At 34.8% G+C, this 18804-nt stretch overlaps 1 protein-coding gene across 39 annotated transcripts in view; it reads left to right on the top strand.

Annotated features, from left to right (window-relative positions):
- slo (calcium-activated potassium channel slo) overlaps nucleotides 1-18804 on the top strand; it is a 53298-nt gene extending 34494 nt beyond the window's left edge. For 8 of the 39 annotated variants that reach the window (XM_064699863.1, XM_064699760.1, XM_064699785.1 and 5 more), the window contains 17 exons: nucleotides 1508-1660; nucleotides 1723-1878; nucleotides 3592-3704; nucleotides 4781-4939; nucleotides 4996-5072; nucleotides 9137-9187; nucleotides 10327-10350; nucleotides 11609-11683; nucleotides 12584-12616; nucleotides 12729-12918; nucleotides 13493-13558; nucleotides 15442-15619; nucleotides 15680-16187; nucleotides 16405-16541; nucleotides 16647-16789; nucleotides 16855-17074; nucleotides 17135-18804. In XM_064699863.1, the coding sequence (XP_064555933.1) occupies nucleotides 1508-1660; nucleotides 1723-1878; nucleotides 3592-3704; nucleotides 4781-4939; nucleotides 4996-5072; nucleotides 9137-9187; nucleotides 10327-10350; nucleotides 11609-11683; nucleotides 12584-12616; nucleotides 12729-12918; nucleotides 13493-13558; nucleotides 15442-15619; nucleotides 15680-16187; nucleotides 16405-16541; nucleotides 16647-16789; nucleotides 16855-17074; nucleotides 17135-17272 (2421 nt within the window). In that variant the 3' untranslated portion in view covers nucleotides 17273-18804. Of the gene's footprint in view, nucleotides 1-1507; nucleotides 1661-1722; nucleotides 1879-2094; nucleotides 2208-3591; nucleotides 3705-4780; nucleotides 4940-4995; nucleotides 5073-5203; nucleotides 5393-5892; nucleotides 5929-7928; nucleotides 8001-9136; nucleotides 9188-10326; nucleotides 10351-11608; nucleotides 11684-12583; nucleotides 12617-12728; nucleotides 12919-13492; nucleotides 13559-15441; nucleotides 15620-15679; nucleotides 16188-16404; nucleotides 16542-16646; nucleotides 16790-16854; nucleotides 17075-17134 lie in introns of those variants that run through there. The other 31 variants (XM_064700010.1, XM_064700002.1, XM_064699985.1 and 28 more) reach the window with 22 other exon arrangements.

Here is an 18804-nt window from a genome sequence, read left to right as displayed (position 1 = left end):
AATTTGTATGGTGATGTATGCAAACTTTTATGACGATATCTACAAAACTGAGCGACTAGTTCTCATAATAACAGACAGACGGACATGGCTACATCGTCTCGGCTGTTGATACTGATCAAGAATATATATACTTGATGGGGTCAGAGAGGTCTCCTTTTATGCGTTACACATTTCGAGACTAAATTATAAAACCCTCTGCAAGGGTAAAATGAAAACATTATTTCTTCAAGATTTAATCAGCTCGGAATATAAAGTAAAGGGAACAACAATAAACTTGAGTAGTTAATAATAAAATAAGCGAAATATAAAATAAAAAACTTCAATTTAAAGGAGAATAATATGATTAAATTAATTTACGTAATATATGATTTTTACGTTAATCATTTTTTGGTATCAATGTTTCGCCAATGTTAGAGTATAATTTTTTTTTCGTTAACATAAATACCTTTTAGTGTATGTTATATACAGGTAATAAGCGCCTTCAGTATTCAAGTCGTTGTAATTATATATAACAAATATACATCTACTCGGATACATTGAATCGATATCTCGTTTACCTGCATTTGAGTTTTCGATATAAATTAAATTACTCATGAGGAATGCCTTCTCTTCTCTCTAAGTATAAGTCAATAACAAATATTAAAGTCCCTACTTTCAGTTCTGTTGTTATTGTTGTATGGCAAATGCATGCGCGCCTTTTGTCTATCATTAGTCTATCGCTGTTCTAATATCTATTGTTTTATATTGTACATTGCATGCTGCATGACCAGCCTAAAGGAACATACGTCATATATTATGTAATAGCCATTTGAGTTTAACTCTTTGTTTTGTATATTGCTTTAATATTTAGTTTTGATTCTGAACACCCTGAACGACACGAGTTCTCTGTATACCTCTACTTCCACCCATGCACCGAGCGTTCGCTTTCTGAGTTGTGATTATTGTTGTTGTCTGTCACCTTTGAACTGGAAGTTGAACTTAATCGCAAAAAAAAACTAGCCACGAATTTAACTCCAACAAATTTTGTAACCGCTTATTGTCTCCCTGTCGCCGGTGTTGCCAAAGCTAATCAAAGCTAAGTACTTAATGTGAATGCAACAAAACAGGCATCGTGAAATTATGCCCAATATTATATACAACAAAATTTATATATATATATATAATTAAAACCCACACACTTCACATGTGACATTTGATCTACTTGTACTATACTTAGTTGTGCAGTCAATGTACGTGTTAACCGCTTACTAACTTTACCTGTTTAAATACGACAAATCAACAATCACTCATTAACAACACCCAACCATACCTTACAAAACATATAATGTACTTACTTACAATACAACAATAAGGCACAGACACTTTGAACTTAGGTTAACATAACAAAACTTACAACAAACGCCTATAGCTATAGCAGAGCTTGGCTTTTACAGAGACATAGACAAATGACTAATATTTATTAAGCCTTTAAGAAATCCATTGCTAATCAACCAATACTCTACAAAAGGTGCATGAAGCTGATGCCTGCCTGGTGCTAGCTAACAAATATTGCCAAGATCCCGACGCAGAAGATGCTGCCAACATAATGAGAGTTATCTCTATTAAGAACTACAGCGATGATATTCGTGTCATCATCCAGCTGATGCAGTACCATAATAAGGTAAAAGCCCGCTCGGTCCGTAAAAACTTACAGAAAATGAAATAAAAACCCGATATCTCCAGGCGTACTTGCTGAACATACCTTCGTGGGACTGGAAACAGGGCGATGATGTCATTTGTCTGGCCGAGCTGAAGTTGGGTTTTATAGCGCAGAGCTGTTTGGCACCTGGCTTTTCGACAATGATGGCAAATTTGTTTGCCATGCGTTCCTTTAAGACGGTAAGTATTGCCAAAGTGCTTAACACGACGGCTACTCCTTACAATATAACAGACACAAGCACACAAGTGGGGTGTATTGATATCCAGAAAGCAGGACAACGATATTAGCTTTTTGATGACAATTGCTATATGAAGAGAAGAGAAGGGGCTGCCACAAGTCAGTCAACCAAATAAACCATCAATCTATATTATGTATGTACGTCTTTAACCCCATAGTCGCCAGAAATGCAATCTTGGACAAATGATTACCTGCGCGGCACTGGCATGGAAATGTACACAGAAACATTGAGTCCTACATTTATTGGAATACCATTTGCTCAGGCCACTGAGTAAGTTGCGCAGCGGGCAGTCCAATTTCTATATGCTATAAACATATTCGTATCGTATCGTATCTACTTATTATACTACCTACTATTCAACTATGTACTTGTTAATCGTGCAGCGTTGACAAATATAGTACCAACAACAAATACAAAAACAAAACAAAAAAAACAATTCAATATATAACACTCGCATAAACATATCCACAGAAACACACACACACACTCACTCAGCTTTTATTATCTTCTGATAAGTTCTAATTGATGTTGTAAAAGTTTTACTTTGTCTGCTATGATTTTGGGAGACTTTTAAGATTCTGGTCTTCAGAAACGTTCACATTGATGTCAACGTCTGGAGATGCGTAAACATGTAAAATTGCCTGCCTATGTTGTTAAATTTTGATTTGTGTTTGAAGAGACATTAAACACAGACATACATACCTACACGTGGAAGTACATTGTGAAAATTAGTCGGTGTTTTATGCTAATTCTTTGTGTACTTAATGTTTTCAATGTTTAAAAGCCTTCAGTGTTTGCAAATACAAATGACATCCTTGCTGAATATTCTTTTCTTTTAAACTAAGTTCGCAGTCAGACCTCTGTGCTAAAAACGAAAAAATAAATAAAATAAAAACCCCACACCCTTATAAAACACACACACACACACACACACACACACACACACACACACACACATCTGCAATTACACAACGAAATCGAGAGCATTGTTAAACGCTAATTGTATGGTATCTTTGTGTGCTGTGCTCTCTAGATTCAGAGCATAACTATGCAGCGTGTATTTAAGTTGATGTTCAATATTTATTTATTGTTTTGACTTCTGTTTGAATTATGCTCATTTGATATGACTATATTATGGTTTTGGTTGAAACTCTATAAGCCACACGTTGTTCGTAATTCTCCAAAAAGGTGGCTGGTACTTAGCCTATGTATCTAGAATGCTGTCAGTTAAGTTAGGGAAGTGTAAAAATATGTCGCAAGCTAAACAGTTGAACCTATGAGAACTATGCCAAATCTAATGCTTATACCAGATAAAAACCTAAAAACGCACACACCCCACACATGCACACACACTGCTCGGATGATCAGATATTATAAGTGTGCCCGTATGTACATATGAAAACAGAGAAGCCCGCATTTGAGTCCGTGAATAACGCACAAGCCGAACCCAAACTGTATGCCCAATCGAGCCCTGAGCCTGATCGATAGCAATGCGCATATGAGCCAAGTTATTCTCAACTTCTACTCAATCAACAACAACAAAAACAAGAACAATAATAACAAGAACATGTACAAGAAACAAACAACCGACGCGTAGTTACATTAGCGAACTTACTAAATCCAAACCACAACAAAACCATTTTCTAACTTTCAGTCACCAGACACACAGGCCTGGCAAAATGATTATCTTCAAGGTACAGGGTGTGAGATGTACACCGAAACTCTATCACCTTCATTTACCGGCATGACATTCCCACAAGCCAGCGAGTAAGACTCCAAAATGAGAAATTAGCAAAACAAAGTTTACAAAAATAAAATAAATACAAAAATCTAAAAATGTTATTAAAGAAACAACTGTATAAAAAATACTTTTGCCTTGTACAATATGTTCAATTCAATATTTTATTTATATGATTTGTCAAATTGAATTCTGTTCCGTTTGATTTATTCCTTCCACTATATACTAACTTGTAACAAACTACCTTTTGTCCCTATTTCTAAATACTTACTACTATTACCTACTCGTACTTCTAATTTACTTACTTAGTTTTATATACCAGTATGAAAAGATCTTTACAAGTGAAGAGAACTAAGCAGCAAACATTGATCTTCTTCTTGTATATTAAACAATATTACGTATAATTTGATTTTTGGATTAACAACCGCATTGCATCCGTTCGCATAAAATAGTAACCAGCCACAAAGTACAAACAAAGTTTAGAACATATTTATCTAGACACCGCTCGCTTGTTATCAACTCCGCTCCGCTCAACTCCGCTCCGATTAGTCCCAGTTCAAGCCCGATTACTGATTACATAACAGCAAATCGCAATTACAATATACATGCATACATACATACATATGGGTACATAATCACATATATCAGAAATTATACGTTAACCAAAAGAGATAAAATTACAGCATCTGATGAATTATAACCAATCCAATCTTTTTTTGCATGTACAGAGTGATTTTTTTGTGCCACTTTGACTCGCCTTTACCCCACACGCTAAATAACAGCCACAATCTCAGCAACCAAGTGTACTCCATTGAATTAATAAATATAACAATTCAGCTCATTTTTATAGTAAACTATTTCTTTGTTACATTTAAGCATTTTGTCTAGCATGTGGTTTTGTATGTATGAATATGAAGTGCAAATATTTTTACAGTGTACGCTTTCAACGCACCTACACAAAGCGCATGCCCAGTTTGATACTGTTCAGCTACACTTTATAGTGTAGTAATATTTAATACGCTTAATTAAGTATATCTAAAAGGTAGAATACTTCCTGGACATGACTCGAGTAACACAAATTTCCTATTTATTCCGCTGCCTATAGATTGTGCTTCTCCAAACTTAAGCTCCTGCTGCTTGCCATTGAAATCAAAGGCGCTGAAGAGGGCGCAGACAGCAAAATTTCCATAAATCCGCGAGGCGCCAAAATACAGGCAAATACGCAGGGTTTCTTTATAGCACAAAGCGCTGATGAGGTCAAGCGGTAAGTCGTGTAAGTCATACTCATACCAAGATAATCAAGCTATAGTCTGGTTATAGTGCGTGGTTTTACTGCAAAGCCTGTCATGAGGACATCAAGGATGAGACGCTCATTAAGAAGTGCAAATGCAAAAACTGTAAGCATACTTTTTTACCATTTTATTGACACGAGAAGACAGTATTTATGTCTATGTATGTCTTTGGGTTTAATTTATTTCTATTTACTTCTTGTATTTCATTTTTTTGTGCATTTAATTTTTATCGAGAGTTCCGTGAACAGCTAAAACTAAAGTAAACTTTAAGTGCAGGAAATTAAATAGTTCTAAGTTTTTCCTTAGGTTCAGGCACTTTATAAATAAGCAGCGTCTTGGCAGGCGCAGTAAAATAAATCACAATATACATATATATATATATATGCATCTATAAATGCATACATATATGAAGATCAAGATTGATTCCTACACATGTAATACTTAATGATATATATATATACATATTATAAATATATAATATATAAATATAAATATAAATATATATATATATATATATATATATATATATATATAAATATATAAAATAATATATAAATATATATAAGTATATATATATAACTATTCACTATAACTATTCAAATTTTGCCTTTATCCACAAATAAACAAATTTAATTTATGAAATAACTTTGTAACACATATTTGAAATATGTTGTGGTGCTTCAACTGTTTTGATGATGACAACCCTAACAACGACATAGATCTTATAACCTACTTGGCAATCATATAAAAATTAAACCAAATAAATTTAGGTTTTTTGACTTCACCTGTGCACATACCCAAGTACACAAGTATGTATGCGCATGTGTGCAGATGTATGTCAAATATACATATGAGCTGAAGATCAGATATCAAATTAATTGTGATACATAATAATAAAAATAAATGTCATAACTTTGTCCCACAGTGACTGTTCAGCCCAGGAGCAAATTTGAAGACTTAGGTAAATCTAAATTGTTCAACATTTTATCCCAAAACACACTAACATAATTTTACAATACAACAACGACCTATATCACAACCATCCACTGAATTTTAAAGTTGTCCCCCCAATTCCAACTTTGTTTAAAGTACGCAAATTATACACTTATTTGTTTGTACATTTAATACAACAAATACTATAATAATTCTCCTATTTTTGACCGAAAATTTTCTATCCTCTTTTTTAATCCTCAATTATACTTATACATATATACTGTGCACTTCACCCGTTTCAGGTACACTACAAATTTAGTATTTTTTATTAAATTTTTCCAACAAGTTTTTTATTTGGATAGTAAACTGTGCAATTAGTTAAGACTGTGCACGTCAAGAGTGTGCCAATGATCCGACCCTACCCTAGTAATTTACACATAATTATCTACTATATACATCTAACGAACAACTGTCCCGTCCCGTAACTTTGGATATTGAACAGTTATTTTTGGTCAGTTTTTATTATGATATGTATACGCCTCTTCTCTTATATAATCCCCCACAATACAGAACAAATTCAAATACTTACTATGGATACATATCTATCTATAATCACAATAATTGCATACTACATACAAGTATACAAGTTTCGGATGGCTTACACAACGTTCTCTTCAACTGTAAATATGTTTGTGCAATATGCAACCCATGTTTTTGGTTTAAATATTTCCAACAAGTACCGCCACAGAAATGCAACCATTATAACTTCTAAATACTTATAATTATTTTGTGATAACATATAATACTTTTTGTTGGTAGGACAGTTTCTTTTTAAATTAATGTAAAAAATTCGCGGCTGTGCGTTCCGTTTTGGAAAGTAAATTCTTGGAGAATCAATTTGATATTGACTCGAATAAAATACTCACAGAACACATTACATAAAATTAAAAGAATTTTTTTTTTTCGCATGGAAAGCAAAAACATGCATTTTTTTGTTTTTTCGAATAATTTGGAAGAAAACTTCAATTGCTTTGGTAAAAGATCTACATTAATAGCCAGAAATTTTCAAAGTACATATAAATATTTTTAATAAGAATTTCAAAGTGCACATTTTACTTAAAATACACTTATACAAATTTTCTCTCCCTACCTCTCTTTAACAAATATTGCTACCCTTTATTACTTGTACCTTATATGTGTTGATGGAAAAGAAAATAAATTAAAGGAGTGCATGTAACTGAGCACAAAACTAATTAAAAGTTCCTATTACACTTTCACGATTAAAATCCTTGAAACTCTATTTTTAATAAATATTTTTCAGTCACTTTTGCAGCTCTGATTTTCAAGTCCTTTACTAATCAGATTTTCCCAACTTCAATTATATAAATACAGTCCTATTTCATGTTGTAGCAATAGGTTATTCAAATGCTGCATCGTTTTCTGCCACCAGTTAAAGTCTATAAGTATCTTAAGTTCCTTATCTAGTACTTGTCGTGGCGTTAATCCCACTAACACAATAATTAACTTTTTATATATAATATAAATGTAAAAAAGTACATAAGCGTAGCTGTCCCTCCCAACTAAAAAGTGTAAATAATTTAAACGCAGGTTATGCTGGATACTAAAGCTCCTATAGCATATCCATTAAGCGCGTTCTTCATCATTTTACATAAGTCGCGTAACTAAAATTAACGTTTATGTATTTGGTTTATATGTAGTATACTTACTATACACATAAATAATTGCGTGTTATGTATCAATAATTTAGATTCAATTTTCTCAAGTAGTTAGTAAGTTTGCAATGTTTCGCGTTGCCAGAGTCTGGCTTAAAATATTATTAACTACGCCAATGCGTTCCCGACTGGGAATTCAATGTATGGCTTTATGTGGATGGGCAAATAAATACGGCAACAATGTTAATATGCCTAGTATTAAGTATGGATCCCAAAGATCTGTTTAGTTGTGTGTACGTTTTATGTGGTCCTGTCACTTGTATATAAGAATATGAAATCCCTAACCGTCTTACAGATGTGGGCATGATTATGATGCAGACAGGGATGGTCAACCAAGGGATCACATCAGTAATGAATACAATGGAGGGTACGCTTTTAATGTAAAAATAAAAAGAAAAACAACAACAAAAACTCCATTAATTTTTTCGAGTTCGGTGCCTATATTTTAATATCATGCCAAGCCAAAATATTTATTTGTTGCCGCTAAAGTGTTGAACCGCATACCTAATTGTATTTAAATACACATTCCAAAACATATCTCCGATTATCGCCAAGAATTCTCCTTTAATTTTTTCTCCAATTTTCCGTTTGGAATTGTCGATTTGGCAGAATATTGTTTTGGAAAGTGCATATTCGATTCGGGCTACCGAATGTATATCAGAAACATGTTTGCTGTGTAGCCAACAAATAAACTAAAAACTCTTAAACATATTTTAAATAAACATGCTTGCAGATTAAAATAAAAATATTCATAAATGCCAGTATTAATCAGCATAATAAACCCCTTTCAATCGTGTACGTAAATGCCAAATCAATGTAACTCTTACTTGTGCTAAAAGCCCCAGCTGCTAAATGCGAATTCCCGCATATATGTATGTATCTGCCATAAAGCGACCCCTCGCCCTGCTTAACTTAAAAGGATTATAATAGTACCAGTAACAGTAAGTGATGAAAGGCTGAGATCGAGTAGTTGGGAGATGTCTTAGAACAGGTCTATCACTTAACTGCAAAAGTTTTACATTTAAGCAGAGTACTAAATTACATTCTGTTGCTCTTTCTGTCGTTCTATTGTTTCGCTCTATCGTATACTCAGTATAAATATTACATTCAATATAGAGTTCAATTAGCTTGCAATGATTTCCGATTTGATTCTTCTACGTGGCGCGCATAATATCATATCAAGAAAATCATGACTAGCTGATATTCTATACATACTAACAATCATTTATTACATACCATATATTAAATGACAGTTCAAGTATAACGTGTGCCGTGTGACTTAATTATATATTTTTGTAACCAACCTTTTGTTTTTTTAGGTAATTATGTTACATTCATTTCTGTTTATATATTACATTTATAAAATATATATATAATTTATCTTATAAATTATATTACTGATTGATGATTTGAACTGAATATGCAAACCAACTATCATTACCTTACCATCATTTACCTATTCATGCATATCCTATACAATTCTGTTTTCATGAAACAAAACAGTGGCCACCTTCCGGAAAGGCGTCCGAGCCGTACAAATGGTTGGGCGTGCAAGTACGTATAAATTTCTGCCTATTCTCTCTCTCTCTCTCTTTATCTTTTCCTATAAACATACATATAACTTCTCCATATATCTACTCTACTGTAACTGTATAAGCATACGAAACAAACTAATTCAAAATAATAAAACATAACGACAAACATAATGCCAAGTTAAAACAAATCAACATCTCAACATACTTGTTACATCTACTAACCAAGTGAAAAGTCCTCTTATCTCACTAACTTAAGTTAATTGCTATTGCTAAGCAGTTCAGATAGGCATCAAGTCAGCTGAACATTAAGAAATTCCATTAGTTCTAGAGCCATGATTAAACTTACATCATTTACTCAATACATTCGGATGTACAAGCCACACAGATTGTTGCACACCACACACAGATACACATAATATAATCGTTTCTTCTCGTTCGTTCTCGTAATTGTGTACTTTTCATAATCAATTTTTACCTTACCTACTTAGTGTGTGTGCGTGTGTAGTTAAGTCGCTAGATAAAATACAAATTCAATATGTTTCTACAAAATAGTCAACTGAATATAATTCAAAAGTTGCTTTCGTAAACCTTAATCTGACGTATTTTCGTATGTATTCCATACTACAATCTTGTAACCATTAATAAAACATATCTTTTATATATCCATATATCGTATTATGTACACATTTTTTGTATAGCAGTAAACACGAATCTCTCATTTTATTTATATTTTTATATTTATTTTCGTCGTTCTATTCATCAACTTCGAAGCTAAATCTTAAATAAGTCGCGACATTTTCGTACATGCTTTTCATATTTGTGAAAGTAAAAGGTTCAGCTTTGAGCTAATTGAGGCCTCATCTGGATAAATGTAATACAAATAGCATATACACTTAAATCAATCAAATATTTACCCCATCTTTCATTTCACTTATGTACAATACATACAACACTGTAATACATTTTATGTTATTAATAATACAAAGAAGAAAAAAAGAAATACATAAATTTCTGACGCTGGGGTTTGCTCTTTTTATATATACAAATATCATACGTCTAAATATTCCCCTACTTGTACATTTACTCGTATGTACCAACTACTTCTTCTACTGCTACAATACTTGTACTATGTATTTATATGTCTGTGTGTGTGTGTAGAAGACGATGAATACTCGTTGTCAAGTAAGTCTAATTAAATCAATAATTCAACTCAAATATTCAACTCATATACTCAAACATTGATTTAAAAGCCACATTAGTATTTGTTCCAATTGTTTATTGAAATTCACAATTTAGAATTTACACATAAAACTGTATTTTTTTTGTGTGCCAGTGCACGTTCCTTACTTTTTATTTAAATCGTATGTGTATTCTTTCTTCCTAAATCACCTCAAACTTTTTCGGGTATCGTTTGTGTTGTAACAAGTTCTACGGTTTAAGGAATTTCTTGAAATATAAAAGCCGCAAAATAATTACTTTAAAGAGTTACTACTACGATTATATATGTGCATTCTGAGGAAGTATAGCATTTGTAGAACAACTAACATGCACTTTTGGTCATGATCACCAGCTGCCTTGCCAATCGCCAATGCACAACGTTACCAATTAAGGAGCGAGCTTTCGAAACTTTTTAAGCTTCATGTCTTAAGCAGTTAAATTGCATACTGTTCTATCGAATGTGCTGAACAAAGTGTTAAATTAAATTAGAACTATGGAGATATTAGTTAAGTGAGTTCTAGGTAGTAAAGTTGTGAAAGAGTTCATTAAGTGGGTGTTAGATTTCCATTGAATAACAGTTGAACTAAATGCTTTTCAAATTTGAACCACCAACCGATGGAGGAAAAGTTTATGCCATATCCTTGCCAATTATGCTTTCACTGTGGCAAATTAATACTTAAGATTTTACTTCACTTATCTAGTGCTTGTTCTCTTGCTTTTGTAGTTTAGTATTTTACCTATGTAGTATTTTACCTATGTACCTTACCTATTGCTACCCGTTTTATACTCTTATAATTATTTGCATGCTTGAAATGGCCTTGATTATAAATGCATCTTTAACAAAATGTATAATTGTGTATTGAAGTCCCAAACCCAATGAAAAGGCCTGAAATCATTCCCCAGATCACATTGATCAATTTTCCTTACTTTTGTATGACCTTCGGTTGAACACATGTTTAAAAATTTCTAGCCCGTCTAATTTGAATATGATTTTAAGATTGTGTTCTTGCTTTATGTACAACCAATCGCAACTATTACAATTTTAGTTAATACAAACACAGTATTCCCCTGATTATCACAAAAAAAAAAAAAATAATTGATGTACACACCAGCAAACTCAAAATTATGAGCTTCACATAAAAAAGCATTGTCTCTTACACAAAAACAAAACGAATTTGATTACCTGAAGCTGTGCGATAACAATACCAAAAATATCTTACAGATGAACACCATCCTGCACCCACATTTACGCCACCAGAGCTTCCCAAGCGGGTGCATGTGCGTGGATCTGTATCGGGTAATGTCTCAATATCAGCTTGTATAAGACCTAGAGCCACAACAATGTTACATATGATTTACGTACATATAAGTCTGTCAATTCTGAAAATGAAACGAAAGAGAAAGGTTATTTTGAACACAGAACGCTCGCGACCCTTACAGATATTGTTACACCAAAGTTACACGAACCTCTTTTATTTATATGTTCGTTAGTCCTAATTTGCCTTATCATTGCCTTATCATGTGCTGCTGAAAGTACGCCCAATGTCCCAAAAACTAATTTAAATATATCATAAAAAAACCAAAAATTCAATGAATAAAAGGAACTGATCAAGTATAATTAGCTAATTGATTTTAGTTTGTATTGTTTTGCATAATTTTCAACAGAAATTGTTATTTGGAATATAAAAACGACAAATAATGTTTTCAATAAATGTATATGTTAATATAACTATCTAAAAGAACTGCTAACTCTATTTTACCAAAAGCTTGTTCTAAACAGTCATTTGAATTCGATATTGATGTCTACTTATTTGAAGCATTTTCACAATATTTCTGTAAACATTTGTGTGTGTGTTGTGTTTGCATACATATTTGCTTGTTAAATACACTGTTTATTTCTTGAGTCCACACACATGTCAGAGCTGTAAAGCCTAAACTAAGAATAGAACTGCCTTCCAACATAACTAACTAGACACTTACTTACACGCGGCTCAAAAATACCTTTCTTAATTAACTTGACCGATGCATATATGACTAAATAAAATTTTGCTATGCACTCTGCCAACAGTATCAGAAAATTTAAATCTTACTAATCGAATGTATCTGCTAAAACTTCCTTTCTCTATCTCTTTCTCTCTAAAACTGCTGTAACTGCTGTCACCTAACAAACTGCCACTGCGAAACGCAACTGCCACAGGTGATATTACACGAGACAGAGAAGATACAAATCGTAAGTTTTCAAATACTTACCTCAGCTCTTTCTACAGCCTGTAGCTAGCTAATCAATGGTCAATGACTGTAACTCAACTTCTCCGTTTTCCCTGGCTCTTTCTTCATTGCAGTTCTCAATCGGAATGTGCGACGCCCGAACGGCACTGGCAACGGTACAGGAGGCATGCATCTCATGAGCAACACCGCCGCTGCCGCAGCGGCCGCTGCAGCTGCGGGCAAACAGGTGAACAAGGTAAAGCCCACGGTGAACGTGAGCCGGCAAGTGGAGGGCCAGGTCATATCGCCATCGCAGTATAACAGGTGAGTGGCCGGAATTAAGGCAAACTTAGCATAATCCGAGCGATACATACATAAAAATATGTACTCAACGGGCGGGGGAGCACGGAACCAACTACACTTATACACAAGAGAGGGCACTCGGCTTCAGTTACAAAGTATTTATATGGCAAAGCAAATCGATAATCGAGCAAGATAAAAATCAGACACTTATGGCCTTCGCTGTTCAGCTGTATTCTTTGATTTCTTGTGTTTCCTACTTTGCGTTACAACAAAACTAAGCGTTATACTACATACCATTTGAGTTTGGTCACTTTTAATTTTTTTTTATTCTGTACCTAACAAATAACACCCAGTTCGATGGCCTTTAATGGCTATGCCTCGTACATATGTAAATGCTCTTTATATATTGATTAATCTTAACACCTTAATAAACTGTCTCACTTACACGTTATAAATTGACTTAAAAAAATAAATACAAAAAAAAAAGAATAATAATAATAATAATAATAATTATTTAAAAAAAAATAAAAGAAAAAAACAACAACAAATTTTAACAAGTTTATATGTATAAAAAACGAACAACATTTTGTTTCAGGCCACCAGAAAATGATGCTAACCCTTATGCGGGCTATCAACTTGCTTACGAAGTTAAAAAGCTCATGTATGCGTCCATAATTTCCTAGAAATTTTACTTAAATCAAATTATAAGAAGCCAAAAGCGTTTTTAACTACTACTACTACTATAACTTAGTATTCGTAAATACTTATCCAACTATGCGCATTTTGTTAAACACACATTAATTGGTTGATTGAAAGCTATTCCATACATCAATACCAAATACAAATCTTAACTATTCGTATGCGTAATTTTGTCACGTTGCTGTCTGTGTGCGTTTATTTATTAATTCGTGTTTGTGTATGTGTGCCTATGCACCAAACGATTCTTACATATGATTAATACATACATATACATATGTAAATTCACATAATAATTTTTCAATATCAGATGCGCCATCTTGCCTATCAACATTCAAATCTCTCTCTTTATTAAAAATATTATCTCAATTTACTTTCTTATTTTCTAGTCTATGCGTGCCACTAACTATACCTATACCTATACCTATACCAATACCTATACCTATACCTATACCTATACCTATACCTATACCTATACCTATTCCTATTCCAATACTTATACCTATACCTATACCTATACCTGTACCTATGCCTATACATATACCTATACCAATATCTATACCCATACCTATACCTATACCTGTATCTATATCTTTAGCTCTAGTAAATACATTTGTACATTTTGACTCAATGCAACGAAAAACTTGTGTCGTGTAATCGTATTAGTACTTAATTGTAAATAACAGTAACTACAACTTTGCTGCATTTCAATTGCTTCTGTCATTTCTTTATGATGTGTGCGTGTTTGTGTGTGCGAGAACATCAACTCACGTTAATACATTTTTAATTGTAAACCCAGACCTGTTTGCCTGAATTCTAGACGATGTGCTCTCAAAGCTAATAGTAATTCGGGCACTTTTAATACAGATCCCATTGGCTCAAGTCAAATCAATCCCATTTTTAATATGAAATTTAAATAGCCATGCAAAAACGGATATAACGGAACTAATAGCAATAGAACAATTAAATAAGAAAATGTAAAAAACTATTTTTTCCAGGCAATTTTCGTTTTGAAAAGAACTCCAACAGATTATAAAAAATTAGCAGTAGCTTACTCCTAACGAAGTTTTAAACAAAGTCTATTCTTCTAGTGTATATCTTACTTTCTTACAGCTATCATTCAAAGATACTTTGGTTTACTAGTCAACTTGTCTACGAGAATAGGCATCAGGGTTGTGATCTGTGTGTACACTCTCTGCCTTTCACTGGCTTTTCTATCCTTTTTGGTATTCACTTCTTTGGCACTTTTGTTTTGATTTTATTCTGACTGCAAACAGTGCACAATGTCATAGTGTTGTGCTGTGCACTCCGGCGGAGGCAGCAGTTGCATGTGGTGTGTCCCTTGTGCATGCCCCTCTATAACCATTTGCTATCTTAATACACCCGAGGGCGGCCGCATGTGACCTCTACTAAGTTAGCCGCCATCGCCGGTTGATTCCGAAAATGTTTCGCGTAGTTGAACTTTGATTTTAAAACATATTCTAATGTATTCGTTTTGGCATTTGTGTTTTGATACTCGTAATTTCGCAACTATTGTTATTAGCACAAGCTCTTCCTCTTCTCTCTTTCAACATACATACATATATAAATATATAACTCTAGCTATCTATCGTATCAACGACACTCTTTTTAAATTTTAAAAGCTCCAAGTACTCGTACTCAAGTATTTATATTTTTTGAACGAAACTCGTACTCGTAGCGTTACGAACAACACTTTGCATTTGGATGTAGCGTTTATTTTAATTGGTTCGTAATCAGATATGCCATGAAATTGAAAGAAATTCCCAAAATTTTGCAAACGATTTGGACCAAACAGCTTATAAATCTCAATAATTTGCTTGCCTCCAGGCCAACGAGTCGCAGCTCCGGCACTGGGACACAAAATCAAAATGGCGGCGTGTCACTGCCAGCCGGCATAGCAGACGATCAGTCGAAGGACTTTGATTTTGAGAAGACGGAAATGAAGTACGATTCAACAGGCATGTTTCACTGGAGTCCGGCAAAGAGCTTAGAAGACTGCATATTGGTAAGCCAGAGCTCCACAAAGATCATCTGCGAAGTTACTATTTAAAATTTTCCTTCGCAGGATCGCAATCAGGCGGCCATGACAGTACTAAATGGCCATGTGGTTGTTTGCCTGTTCGCCGATCCGGACTCACCGCTAATTGGGCTACGGAATCTGGTGATGCCGCTGCGCGCATCTAATTTCCATTACCATGAGCTCAAGCATGTGGTAATTGTGGGCTCCGTTGACTATATCCGACGCGAGTGGAAAATGCTACAGAATCTGCCTAAGATTTCGGTGCTTAATGGATCGCCGCTCAGTCGTGCCGATCTGCGGGCGGTTAACGTCAACCTGTGTGATATGTGCTGCATATTGTCTGCAAAAGTTCCTAGTAACGACGATCCCACACTGGCCGACAAGGAGGCCATCCTGGCCTCGCTTAACATTAAAGCCATGACCTTTGACGACACGATTGGCGTGCTGAGCCAACGCGGACCGGAATTCGACAATCTGAGCGCGACCGCCGGCAGTCCCATTGTGCTGCAGCGGCGCGGCTCAGTGTATGGCGCCAATGTGCCAATGATAACAGGTAAACTGCATCGCACTAAGTTGGCCGAGTTTGCGAACGACCGAACGTAAAGCGTCCAACCTCAAGCGGTGTAAATGGGGCTGACCAAGTAGTGGGCGGGCTTGGTGGGAAGAGGGTCAGGGTTGTGCTACGCTCAGCCCCAGTACACTGTCTAGCTAATGTAAAAGAGGTGCTGTACTAATGGACACTATGTTTTATTGTTGGTTGTCGTTTAAAGAACTGGTCAATGATAGTAACGTGCAGTTTCTCGATCAAGACGACGATGACGATCCAGACACAGAACTATATCTCACGCAGCCGTTCGCCTGTGGTACTGCGTTCGCTGTGAGTGTGTTAGACTCGCTGATGTCCACGGTAATGCCATGTTCCCAATCCCATTCTTTCCCATCCGACCCATTTAACCACCTTAAACTCTGTCTCTCTTCCTCTCTCTCACTCGCTGTCTTACACGCACCTTAGACATACTTCAATCAAAATGCCTTAACGCTGATCCGATCGCTGATAACAGGCGGCGCCACGCCCGAATTGGAACTAATCCTGGCGGAGGGTGCCGGCCTGCGCGGAGGATACAGTACAGTCGACAGCCTGAGCAACCGCGACAGGTGAGACTTACGTTTAATTAGGCACCTTCCGGATAATTAAATGCGATTATGTGTTGCACGATCAGATGTCGTGTGGGCCAAATCTCATTGTATGATGGACCGTTGGCGCAGTTTGGGGAATGCGGAAAGTATGGGGATTTGTTCGTTGCTGCTCTTAAGTCGTACGGGATGTTGTGCATAGGACTATATCGGTTTAGGGATACTAGCTCTAGCTGTGACGCGAGCAGCAAACGATATGTAATAACTAACCCACCCGACGACTTCTCATTACTGCCAACAGATCAGGTAAGAATGGCAAACCCTTAATGTATGCAATGCTACGTGCTCACATATTAATTCCCATAGGTATTCGTTTTAATGCAATTCGATCCGGGCCTGGAGTATAAGCCGCCCGCAGTGCGTGCGCCTGCTGGCGGTCGCGGCACCAACACACAAGGCTCCGGGGTCGGTGGGGGCGGCTCCAACAAGGATGATAACTCTTGATTGTTACTGTGTAGCGCCTTAACTGATGGTCCTTATTCGTACATTTGAACGATGGAGAAGTTAATTGTGTATAGAGCATCGCATTTATGGCATAAATATTGGCATAAGATCTTGTTAAAATTGCGCACCAAACAGTAAATACAAAAATAGGCATTGGCTTTAGCTATAGGCATGAATACCTGTGTATATACTATGTACCTAGGGAAATGTAACAAAATCAAAAGTTAGGCCAACTAGCGTAAGTAACAATACTTACAAATTTAAATGCGTAAGTGCCCGTAAATGCGTTACTCTGTGCTTTTATATTTGTAGAGATATTTGTCCGTCCTGTTTAACAATCAAGGATAACTACACACCACAAACGACCAACGGTGGGCAGTGTTAGATGTCTCTACAAACATAAAAGCCACATATTCATTAAAGAAAGAACAACTTCTTTGATATCCATCGTTCAATTGTCAGCTGATTGCTTCCCACACCATTCCGTATGCCTTTTAGAACCTTGAAATTAACTTTTTACCTATAATTTTGTATCTATCCGAAGTTCTATTACACATGATTTTTTAATTACTGTTCAATTCCTCTTGTGATTATTTAAAGTTTGTTTTATTTTGTTTTGGTTTGTCATTATTTTAATCTGCTCAAAATAAAAATATTTTTTAAACAATCCGTTTAATAATTTGATATTTTGATTATACTCCTAATCTTGACGCAACAATCATTAGTTATTAAACTATGGGTATGTATATCTATTATGAGCATTACAATCATTAATTTAGTACAATTGTTGCATTATTATTATTGTTATTATTAATTCATATCTCATTTCAAATTATGTTTAAATTGTGAGTTCAATTCATGGCGCTATCATCGCATTACAAATATTTAACAATTGGAAATGAAAATTCATCTCAATGGTGTGACGTAAGCAATTGGGAACCATTAGTGAGGTAAGCTACACATTAAACAAAGAAAAACAAGCGAAACCCCTTTACTGATATTGAAGAAAATACAATGCAAGCTAACATTACGAAATATGTGCATCTTTTAAATCTGAATAGCATAAAGCTTGCAATTCTATTTTTTACAAAAATAAGAACATGTCAAAAAGAATCCATAACAAACACTTTACATTCTGTGTATATTTAAGGGCAATATTGCAACTGTATTAAATATACAAATTCTTACATACGTATGTATATACAAAAAGTGAAAAGCTAGTATGTGTCTTAGCAGCAACTACAACAACAACAACTGCACTACAGCTAACTTATGTATGTCTACATATGTTGTACAGGCACATACATACACATATGAAGAAATTAAAAAAAAAAAAAAAATTAAAATACATATTCCATAAATGCTTGGCCGCCACTTACATTTTGCGTATGTGGACAATGGGGGATGAGCCTAAACCGAAATCCAAAGTTGTGTCAGCATTCAAGTTCAAAAACTGCATTTAGATGTTTCTGAGCATGCGCAAAAACGGTTTATACGAACGTATATTAATTTAACTATAATGTTTCCAAAAC

This window comes from Drosophila montana, unplaced genomic scaffold (genome assembly GCF_035044405.1).
Source record: "Drosophila montana isolate Dmon_TW-CO22-7 unplaced genomic scaffold, ASM3504440v1 contig_1083_1, whole genome shotgun sequence".
Lineage (NCBI taxonomy): Eukaryota > Metazoa > Arthropoda > Insecta > Diptera > Drosophilidae > Drosophila > Drosophila montana.
The sequence above is the reverse complement of the archived record's forward strand: the minus strand, read 5'-3'. Positions and strand labels throughout refer to the sequence as shown.